This window comes from Phocoena phocoena, chromosome 10 (genome assembly GCF_963924675.1).
Source record: "Phocoena phocoena chromosome 10, mPhoPho1.1, whole genome shotgun sequence".
Lineage (NCBI taxonomy): Eukaryota > Metazoa > Chordata > Mammalia > Artiodactyla > Phocoenidae > Phocoena > Phocoena phocoena.
This window is the reverse complement of record NC_089228.1, coordinates 45,442,235-45,454,048: the sequence shown is the minus strand read 5'-3', so window position 1 is coordinate 45,454,048 and position 11,814 is coordinate 45,442,235. Positions and strand designations below refer to the sequence as shown.

Genomic DNA, 11,814 nt, shown 5'->3' with positions numbered 1-11,814 from the left:
TTTTGGTTACAGCCATCCTAGTAAGTGTGAAATTATATCTCACTGTAGTTTTAATTTGCATTTCCCTGTTGGCTAATGATGTCGAGCATCTTTTCATGTGCTTATTGGCCATTTGTATATTTTCTTTGGAAGAATGTCTATTCAAACCTTTTGCCCATTATTGAGTTGTAGGGGTTCTTTATATATTACAGATATATGATTTATAAACATTTTCTTCTGTTCTGTGAATTGTCCTTTCACTTTCTTGACGGTGTCCTTTGAAGCACAAAGGTTTTAAATTCTGATGTAGACCACATTATCTTTTTTGTGTGTTTGTTGTTGCCTGTGTACTCTTGGTGACATAACTAAGAAACAGTTGTCTACTCTAAGGTCTTAAAGGTTTATTTCTATGCTTAGCTCTTACATTTAGGTCTGTAATCCATTTTGAATTAATTTTTGCATATGGCACGAGGTAGGGGGTCCAACTTCTTTGTTTTGCATGTGGATATCCAGTTGCCTCAGCACCGTTTGTTGAGAAGGCTCTTCTTTCCCAAGACATTAAATAATGTCTTGGAATTCTTGTTGAATATTAATTAACTATAAATGTGAAGGTTTACTTCTGGGCTCTCAGTTCTGTTCCATTGATTGATATGTCTTTCGTAATGCTACTAGCACACTGTCTTAATCACTGTGGCTTTTTAGTAAGTTTTGAAATTAAGAAGTATGATTTCTGACTTTGTTCTTTTTCAGAGTTTTTTGTTTTTTGGCTATTCTGGGTCTCTTGCATTTCCATATGAATTTTAGGATCAGTTCGTCAGTTTGTGCAAAGAAGCCAGCTGGGATTGTGACAGCAATTGTGTTGAATCTCTAGGTCAATTTGAGGAGTATCGCCATGCTAACAATATAAAGTTTTCTTCCACAAACATGGGATGTCTTTCTATTTAGTTATTCTTTAATTTCTTTCAATCATAGTTTTTTTGAATGCAGAAATATTCTGAAGTAAAAAATTCACCAAGTTATTATTTATTGTACTTATTGCAGTTGTTGCTGTATTTTTTATGTAATGTGAAATGCATTCGAACCATGTGAAACTTAATTTTGTATGGAAATGAAATGTAAATAGGTTGTAATAAAATCTCACTGTGCTAATAATTGGTTATATGTGAGATAGAAAATCACTGTAAAAGTAAAAAAATGCATTCTGAAATGCGATAGATGTTGAATTTCTTCTGCCAGACGTTTATTGTGGAGGAGTGTATGTAATTATTTTATTGAGAATATTTAAGCACTAATTATATAAGGGAGCTTATGTTTTGTAATTTTTTAAAATAAATTTCTAAGTTTGTTTACTGGCTGCATTGAGTCTTTGTTGCTGCGCATGGGCTTTCTCTAGCTGTGGCGAGCAGGGGCTTTTCTTGTTGCGGAGCACGGGCTCTAGAGCACAGGCTCAGTAGTTGTGGCTCACGGGCCCAGCCGCTCCGTGGCATGTGGGATCTTCCCGGACCAGGGCTCGAACCCGTGTCCCCTGCATTGGCAGGCGGAGTCTTAACCACTGCGCCACCAGGGAAGCCCCTATGTATTCATTTATAAACAAGGGAACATAATTTTATGACTTAATTTTTTCATTTAATATGTAGGACCTCATTGCAATTTTTGATTAGTTTATTCCTGAGCATTTTATTTAACAGTTTATTTTTTGCTATTGTGAATGGGATATTGTATTTTTATAACCTGTTTTTGTGCATACATTCACTTTATGTATATGAAATTAATTTCTACATATAATTTTCTAATTGGTCTACCTTACTCATTTTTAGATTATTGTAAAACTTTTTCAGTTGACTTCATTTTGGCTTTTCTTTCAAGTTTATCTGTTTTGAAAGTCCATGTTCTTAAATTTTCTTTAACATAGTTTTTTACAAAAGTTCCTCCTTATTCTTCATGTGTTTTTAATATGTCTGTCTTCTAAGTTGAAGAAGGGTTGTTGTGGTTTCCATGAACTTTGTTAGCTAATTACTCTGTCCCTTACCTTAGTTTTGGATCATTTCTTTTTCTGCTTACCTTTCACTTCACTGATTTGATTTTCTGGTTAGCATTTTTTCAGTCAAAGTTTCAGTGGAAATTCTTAATGCATAAATCCTCTTTTTTTTGTCTGATGTGAAATACTAAGGCATAGCACTAGGAATAAAAGTTGAGTTTTGGGCTTCCCTGGTGGCGCAGTGGTTGAGAGTCCGCCTGCCGATGCAGGGGACGCGGGTTCGTGCCCCGGTCCGGGAGGATCCCACATGCCGTAGAGCAGCTGGGCCCGTGAGCCATGGCCTCTGAGCCTGCGCGTCCAGAGCCTATGCTCCGCAACGGGAGAGGCCACAGCCATGAGAGGCCCGCGTACTGCAAAAAAAAAAAAAAAAAAAAGTTGGGTTTAAGGAGAGCACAAAGAAACATCTTGAATAACCGATGGGGAACATCTAGTTATTCATTTTCATTATGTGTCAATTCCGCTTTAACTAGGATTTGTAAAGATGTGGGTGCTTAATACTTATATAACAGGTCAGTACTTCAGCTTGAAATTTTTTTATGCTGTAATTTAAATTTCATATTGAATATTCTGTAAAGCAGAAATAAGCTGATTAATTTTTGGTCGATGAAAGATAACAACCCTGCTGGTAATTGAAAGACCAATTTGTCTCATCATAGTTTAGAACATCAAACTATAGAAGATCTGTTTTCTAGTTCTAACCAGCCATTGTGGTAAACACGAGCAAGTCAGTTACTTTCTCTGAGCCTTGTTTTTTTCATCTGTAAAAATGGGAATAGTGATACACTAGATTTAGGATTTTTGTGAAGATCAGATGAGACTGTCTGTGGAAGTGTTTTGAATAGCAGTGGAGGTCCATTGATACAGGTGACTTTTTTCAGTGGAGTCTACTCAGCATCTTACTAGCTCCGTCTCTTAAAGCTTTTCACTAGTCACAGAAACCGGGTCTAATTTTTGTTCTTGTTTCAGATTACACGTGGACACCTGAGTCAGCAGGACCTGGAGACCCGGATGAGAGAGCTTATCTACACAGACTCAGATCTTGTCATCACCCCAATTATTGACAATCCGAAGGTGCGGGAAGGCACCCTAACAACCGAGGGCTGAAATCTGGGTGATGTTTTCATACACAGTATACTTTGCCTTATTTTCCTTTTTTTAAAAAAAATTATTTTTTGGCCACGCTGTATGCGGGATCTTAGTTCCCCGACCAGGGATTGAATCCACGCCCCCTTTCAGTGGAAGCGCAGTCTTTTTTTTTTTTTTTTTTTTCGTTGGTACTATGGCCTCTCAGTGTTGTGGCCTCTCCCGTTGCGGAGCACAGCCTCCGGATGCGCAGGCTCAGCGTCCATGGCTCACGGGCCCAGCTGCTCCGCGGCATGCGGATCCTCCCGGACCGGGGCACGAACCCGTGTCCCCTGCATCGGCAGGCAGACTCTCAACCACTGCGCCACCAGGGAAGCCCTACAGTTGGTTTCTATACCTCCTTAGTTTGCTCTAATCTGTCCTTGTCCTTCACAGTCATGTGGTAATTTCATATTCCTTCCTTGTGTCTCATGATCTTGACACTTTGAAGAGTACTGGGCAGGTATTAATATTTTGTAGAATGTCCCTCAATTTGGGTTTGCCTAAGTGTTTCTCATGATTAGAATGAGGATATGCAGTTTTGGTGAGAATACTACCAGCAGAAGTTTAAAAGATGCTCTATGGAGAGGTTTTGGAGAAGTTAGACATAGCAATGATGATTGAATTTTTTTTTTTAATTAATTATTTTTGGCTGCATTGGGTCTTCATTGCTGCATGCGGGCTTTCTGTAGTTGCGGCGAGCGGGGGCTACTCCTCATTGCAGAGTGCGGGTTTCTCATTGTGGTGGCTTCTCTTTGTTGTGGAGCATGGCTCTAGGCACATGGGCTTCAGTAGTTGTGGTACTCGGGCTCAGTAGTTGTGGCTCTCGGGCTTAGTTGCTCCGCAGCATGTGGGATCTTCCCAGACCAGGGCTTGAACCTGTGTCCCCTGCACTGGCAGGAGGATTCTTAACCACTGGGCCACCAGGGAAGTTCGATGGTTGAATTTTTTAATTAAAAGTGTCATGTTGAAGTACCCCAGCTATTCCAAACTCATGGATCCAGCTGCTATACGCTTTCCTCGCTTTGCTCAAGGAAATGGTGTGCTTTCCTATTCATGAAGTTGTATCTTCGCCAATTCAGTCATCAAGTCCTGACCACTCTTCAAGACCTCATGCCACTTTCCAGGTCTTCCATAAACCCTGCCCTGACCACGTCAACCTAAAGTCCTTTCTGATTCTCTATCTTTTTAGAAACACTTCTCTGAAGTGTTTTGTCTGTAATTATGTCCCACCTGTTTTGCATTCTAATTTAAATATCTTGTGTTTTTCTGTTGTTTCACAGATGTTTGTCTTATCTTTCTAGCCAGTGTGTCGGCTCTCTGGCAGTAGGATCATGTCTTTGTATCCCCCTTAGCATAGTGCCTCACCCTAGCAGGTATCCAATAAATATTTGTTGAGGAACTAAATTTCTAACCTAGAGGTAAATTAGCCTAAGAGTAAGCCAGGATAGGGTGACCCTTTTCCATGATGCTTTATTTTATTGAAGATAGCAATTGAAATGATTTTATTTTATGCATTATTACCTATATTTGTGTATTTTACTCTGAAGGGGCCTTGTTGAATGCTTATTCTTTTTGGTGATAAATTTTACAGTGTTCTTTTCTGTCCTCATTGATTTATAATCTGATATAGGAGACATATCAGGAGATAGATACCCATCTTAAAAGGTTTTGTTTTGTTTTTTTAACCACAGATAATGAAACAACCACCAATTAAATATGATCCAAAAATACTGCATCTACCAGCACATTCAGGTAGGATCATAAAGGGCTTATCAAGCACATAGATTCATGGCGGACAAATACAAATATGAAATTTAATAGCAAATGGAATATTTTATTTATGAATAGCTAAATTTTTATTTTCTTGCCAACTGGCTGTATTCTTGAGACACTATAAATTATAAACAACCTGTAATCCATTTGAGCCAGCGTTTGACCTTACTCAGCTGGGTCTAGTCTGCTCAGTACTCTTGTGACTGGGAAAGTTCCTATGAAACTGGGCGAGTTTTCCTGTTGAACGGGTGGGCCCTTCTCCTGTCCTTTCCCTTTTAAAGCCAGTTGAATTTCCAACATTAATGGTGCTCTTATGGGTACAGAAGGTTGGAAACCACAATGAAGAATCGAGATTCTACTTGAGGGAGTAGGGTCAGATGGTTGGTTCACTTTTGTGGGGTTGATGTAGGACTGGAGATACTTAAAGGTTGATTGTTACATTCCCTTTCCCCTAACAAAGTCTTACTTAGGGTGAGTATAAGAATTTTTCTTATACCTTAAATTTTGTTTGATAAGTTATATTTTAAGCTGTTAAACTAGATCTGGAAAAATTCTTCATCATAGCTAGAGTAGAATCTATGATTTGAAATCAAATCAAAGTAAATTCAAAATAAACAACATACGTTCAAATTGAAATAAACTGTTCCAAGTAGAAGCACTATTTATGAAAACTTAGAGGAAAATTATCTCAAAATAATATTCCATCCCTTTCCCCCTTTACTTTGAATTATTTTAGGAAATTACCGTTATAGCTTATTTTGTTTAAATACAGAGATTAGGTGAAACTATGTTAATTTCAGCTGGCATTTCATTTCCCAGTTTTTGTCTTTTGTTTGTATAGGGGTTTGGAGGTGGGACTCCCAGATGATTTCAGCTTTGTATTAACCTAGTTATGTTTACTAGTAATTTCACTGGGACCTTATAACATCTGTAGAAGTTTTGGCTTTTCCAGTACTTTAAGGCTAGGTTGCTTTATTTATGCAAAGGGTATCTTGTTTTTTCCATAGTACAGTTTTATTTAAGTTTGCATTTTGTTATGTTCTTGGTTGCAAGAACATTCTCCTAAATTTAGGCATCCACCTTCTTTTTTTAAGCATAGGTTTCCATTGACGTAGTTCAAACCGTCTCCATGGGGAGAAAAAGAGATGAACATAGAAGAGCAAATAAAAGTAGTGATGTCTGTCGAGTGTTTTTGGTTTTGACAGTGTAAATTTATAATTTTGTGTGCCATCACCTTAGGTATTGAAATTCTGTGTTCCATTTTATTCTTCTGGTAATGTTCTCAGCAGTCCTTTTTCACATGGTCCCCACTTTTAATATTTTCTTTCCTCTGCAGTGGATAAATTAGTATTTCTAGAAGACCAAGATTGGAATGACTTTCTGCAACAAGTGTGCTCACAGATCGACTCCCCCGAGAAGAGCACAGGGGCCTCCCGAGCCAAGCTGAATCTCCTTTGCTACTTGTGCGTGGTGGCCGGGCACAGGGAGGTGGCCACCAGGCTCCTCCACTCACCCCTGGTACGTAGTTAAGTCGTGAAGTAAAGACTCCTCCTATCACGGGCTCGCAGCTCTCCTGCACATAACTCTTTTATTTCTGTAGAGATTAAAACAAGCGCTAAAATACTAATACGATTTAATTACAATGAAAACAAGTGACTCATCAAGAGGATAGGTTTGCCAGAATTGTCCTCTGTTTAATGCTTAGATCTAGAAGCAGTTGAATCGACAGTGATTTTGAACAACTCCTTTGGTAACACTCAGCTTGCATTTTACGTTAATTTGTAGTAGTTGTATTTTTCGTCTGTGAAACCATAAGACAGAGGTCTTTTCATCAGCTGCTGGAGTGAGCTGCCCACGTGGAATAGGGGCTCTTTTTACTGGGTCTTCCTGGTAAATTCCAAGGCTTCCGATGTGACACTGAACGGGGAACTGAGTCTCTAAGACTTTTCTTTTTCCTTCCTCCCCTGGAGATATTTCTTGGACCGTCTTGATTCATCGATGAAACCATGGGAATTTTGGCAGATCTTTTGAAGTCATCCTCAGAAAGGAGTTACGGTGGTCTGGGGCCTTTTCCCTTGTGGGCCTTGGTTTGGGGACTGGCTTGAAAAAATCTAAGTTCATTTTCTTCCAGGAGAGTATTACAGTTCCTTATTTGGTACTTGGTGCGTGTTTGTGGGGTGAGGGGCAGAGGCATATTTAGGGAATATAATTCAGTGGGAGGAACTGAACGTTCTTATTTTTAGTTTTTATTTTTATCTTATATTTACAAAGATGCAAAAACACTGAACGTAATTAATTTCCTTGGTGCAGGATTTGCATTTCATATGTATACTGGTTTGATTTGTTAACTTAGTGGTCACTTTCTGTGTCATTACATGAATTAAATACATCTTAATTTTTTTTTCTAGTTCCAGTTGCTAACTCAGCATTTGCGAATAGCTCCAAACTGGGATAGGTAAGTAATATTTACATCTTAATAAATTATTATATTATTAAGTAGTTAAAACATACATATTTATCAAAAGCACATAGTCCTAAATACTTATCACGAAATAGTCTAAAGTAATGATGACCCTGAATCATAGCACTTTCTGTAGGCATCCCAGTTGTCCATTTAAAAAGATTTCAAAATAGTCTTTATTCTAATATTATAAATATAATTCCAAGGTTATGTAAACTACATCTGGAAGCTTTATTAATGATTACTCTTTTGAATATTCTTTATCAAATACTTTACAATTATCCCTGTGTTTTAATTTAGTTATGCTTCTAAGGCGTTTTCCCTTGCAACTTTATCTTTCCTTAAGATGGTTTACAAAATCTAATGAGATTGTGTTCTGTAAACTCCTGATGGAAGGATGTGTACTTGCTTATATGAGGGCAGCATACTTGGTGAAAAGCTCATTAAAGTGTAAGAAGGCTCTGTGCTCTGGTTGCCAATGAGACTTGGTCAGATAATTGATTACCTCTTTCCGAGTCTCAGCTTCTGGGGGACTGTTTGTGGGATGATGGAAGTGCTTTGGATTCAGACAGATGTGGGTGTAGATCACAAATCTGCCCCCAGGCAAATTATTATAACTGCTGAGTGTCAGTTTACTCATCTGTAAAATGGGGATAGTGTATCAACTTCATAGATTTTTGGTAACAATCAAATTTTTTTTAACTGAAGTGTAGTTGATTTACAATGTTGTTAGTTTCAGGTGTACAGCAAAGTGATTCAGTTTTATATATTCTTTACAATTAAATTTTGAATGAAGTAGGTGTATGAAATACCTTGCCCGGTGCCTGGTTCTTAGTGGGTACTTAGTGTATTTTGGGGGTTTGGAAGTTGGTGTTATCAATCCTACTTATCTTGTATTATTGTTGAGAAGCTTGTGAAAACTTGAATGTGAAGGGGTTTTGTAAAATGTGCCAGTGGTAGGATAGTAATTATTCTTCTATGCTGCCAAAATATAGGGGAAACAATAGGTGTTCACAAAATGCTTTTTTGGATAATTATTCCTACGCATCTTCTAATGTTACTCTCTCAAGGTAAAATCTGGCGTTACAAAATAGGATTTTTAGATCATTTTTGGGCATGTTAAACTTTGAGAAGGATTGGGGTATGCTCACTGTAAAAGAAACCAACAAAAAAATCTTAGCACTTCGGCTAAAACAGATTATATCCTTGAATAGGGTGCCCTCTGCTGATTTTTAAAAAACAGACATTCTTAATCCTTTCCAGGTACTACTATTTTTTTCCATTTTTTAGATTTAAGTTTGATTGTAAAACAGTTTTTATTTGAGGAAAATATGGATAGATAAGCCCTATGCTTGGAGCCTTCTTTTACTCTCTTTCTCCATTCAAATACTACGTCTTCCAGCGAGGCCTTCTCTGTCCTGGGTCATATCACCTTATCATAGCATATGATAAGGGTCTTTAACTTAGCTGGGGGACAGTCACTGTTGAAGTATGTATGTTTATTCCTTGGCTTTGTTCAGTATATAGAAAAACAAAATAAAATAACATATAACTTTTTACGTTTCTCCACTTTATAACATGTATTCTTTTAATGTCACTAATTAATTTGTCTAAGTTTTTTTATGGTATGCCTCTTTTTATATGCTATGAATATTTGATCATTTTATTTACCCTTCCCTATTTTTGGATAGTATTATAATATTGTAAATAATATATTGATGAACATTTTGTGCTTAAATCTTCATGCCTATTTTTCCTTTCTCCCCTAAGGGCAGATTTGTAGAATTAGAACGAATAGGTAGAGGGCAATAGATACTTTTGTGACTTCTGATAAATTGCTGAAATGCTCTATAGAAACACGATATCAACGTGCATTCCCAGTCAATGTGTGTAAAAATGCTGTTTTGTTAGAACTTTTAACAGTGGATACGTATCAAATTTTATAGCCTTTGCCAATCAACTTTATTGAGGTATAATTCACAGATAATGCGTAATATTTTAATTTAAAAATTCTATTAATTATAAAATATACGTAACAAAATTTACCATTTTAGCCATTTTAAGTGTATAATTCAGTGGCATTATGTATATCGTGATACGTATATTGTGCAACCACGATCACTGTCAATTTCCAGAACTTTTTCATTATTCCGAACAGAAGTTCTTCCCCATTAACCAGTAACTCCCATCCCTCCTCATCCCAGTCCCTGAAGACCTTTGTTATACTTTTTGTTTCTATGAATTTCCCTGTTGTAGATACCTAATATGAGTGGGATCATACATTTGTCCTTTTGTGTCTGGCTTATTTCACTTACCTGAATGTTTTCAGAGTTCATCTGTGTTGTAGCATGTCTCAGACTCATTCTTTTTTAAGGCTGAATAATATTCCATATATGTATATGCCACAGTTTATCTTTCCATTTGTTGATGGACACTTGGGTTGCTTCTACCTTTGGCTGTTGCAAGTAGTGCTGTTGTGAGCATTGGTGCAAATATACCTGTTTGAGTCCCTGCTTTCAGTTCTTTTGTGTATATACCTAGGAGTGGAATTGCTGGATTATTTGATAATGTTATGTTCAACTTCTTGAGATACCATCATAACTGTTTTGCACAGTGGCTGCACCATTTTACATTTCCATCAGCAATGCTTGAGGGTTCCAATTTCGCCACATCCTCTTCAACCCTTATTTTTTTCAATTTTTTTTAATAGTAGCTCTCCTAATGGGTATGAAGTTATATGTCATTGCGGTTTTGATTTGCATTTCACTAATTACCGATGTTGAGCACCATTATTTACCTTCTCTGGAGAAATGTCTGTCCAGGTCCTTTGCCCATATTCTAACTGGGTTTTGTGTTGTTTATTTATGGGAGTTCTATATGTATTCTAGATGTTAACGACATATTAGGTATATGACTGACAAATACTTTCTTCCATTCTGTGGGTTGCCTTTTTACCCTGATAGTGCCCTTTGCATAAAGTTTTAAGTTGTGATGAAACCTAGTTTTTCATTTTTTCTTTTGTTGCCTGTGCTTTTAGTGTTCTAAGAAATCACTGCAAAACCAATGTCATAAATGTTTTCATTTGTTTTTTTCTAAGGGTTTTATAGTTTTAGCTCACATTTAGGTTTTTGATCCATTTTGAGTTAGTTTTTATTTATACAGTGTTAGGTAAGAGTCCAGTTTCATTCTTTTGTTACGTTTATATCCAGTTTTCCCAGCACCATTTGTTGAAAAGGCTGTCCTCTCCCCATTAAACGGTATTGGCACTTTTGTTGATAATCATTTGACTATATACGCTGAGGGTTTGTTTCTGGGCTCCCTGTTCTATTCCCTTGGTTTATAAATCTGTCTTTATGTGAGTATCACAGTGTCTCGATTACCATAGCTTTGTAGTAAGTTTTGAAATCAGAATATGTGATTTCAACTTTGTTCGTTCTCAGGTTTATTTTGGGGTCCTTTGATATTTATATTCTAGGAAGGATTTTTCTAATTTTTAATAGTTTGGTACTTTAATACAGTGAATGCTCATCATCAATTTTTAAAATACAGTTTCTCCATTTGTGAATTACTTCACTTCTTGGTTGATGGGATTTCATTATTTGGTAGTTTTTTGTTTTGTTTTTTAAATAGAATATCTTTCAGGCTCTGCTTCTGGAGTTCCTCCTTCCTTGAAGCTTTCTGCCTGTGGTTTGGGGGCTCAGGCATAGCAGGCTGAATGAGACCTTCTTGCACCTTCAGGCCACACTCACCTCTGTGCCATGCTGCTTTGTTGCTCACTCGTGTGCTGGCTGCAGCTCTGGAAGACTCAGGGGCCAACCTGACTTTTTCTTCCTCTTATATGTGACCAGTTTGATTTTGTTTTCCAGTGAAAAAAGAATTTTTCTTTATATTCCAGGCTTGCAAACTTTTACTAGAATGTATCTAGGTATCCCTTTTTACTAATTTGCATTGCCAGTCGGTCTGTTAAATGCTGCAACCTTTCTTTTCCTTTCCTATTTCCTTAGGATTTCCTCATCTCTATTTCATCCTTTTTCTGCTCCTGAAACTCCTGTAGGATGGGTGTGGGATTTTGTGTGTCTCTCTTTTTTTTTTTTGCTTGCCTATTTATTTATATTTTTGGCTGCGTTGGGTCTTTGTTGCTGTGTGCGGGCTTTCTCTAGTTGCGGCAAGTGGGGGCTACTCTTCGTTGTGGTGCATGGGCTTCTCATTGCAGTGGCTTCTCCTGTTGCGGAGCATGGACTCTAGGCACGCGGGCTTCAGTAGTTGTGGCATGTGGGCTCAGTAGTTGTGGCACATGAGCTCTAAAGCGCAGGCTCAGTAGTTGTGGCACACGGGCTTTAGTTGCTTTGTGGCACGTGGGCTCTTCCCGGACCAGGGCTCGAACCCGTGTCCCCTGCATTGGCAGGTGGATTCTTAACCATTGCGCCACCGGGGAAGC

General features: G+C 37.7%; 1 protein-coding gene across 1 annotated transcript in view; it reads left to right on the top strand.

Annotated features, from left to right (window-relative positions):
• The window catches only part of ULK4 (unc-51 like kinase 4), a 512,874-nt gene that overhangs the window by 21,443 nt on the left and 479,617 nt on the right, over positions 1-11,814 (top strand). Inside the window, exons 12-15 of the mRNA XM_065885322.1 lie at positions 2,984-3,088; positions 4,834-4,894; positions 6,252-6,433; positions 7,324-7,370. Of these exons, the coding sequence (XP_065741394.1) occupies positions 2,984-3,088; positions 4,834-4,894; positions 6,252-6,433; positions 7,324-7,370 (395 nt within the window). The remainder of the gene's footprint in view (positions 1-2,983; positions 3,089-4,833; positions 4,895-6,251; positions 6,434-7,323; positions 7,371-11,814) is intronic.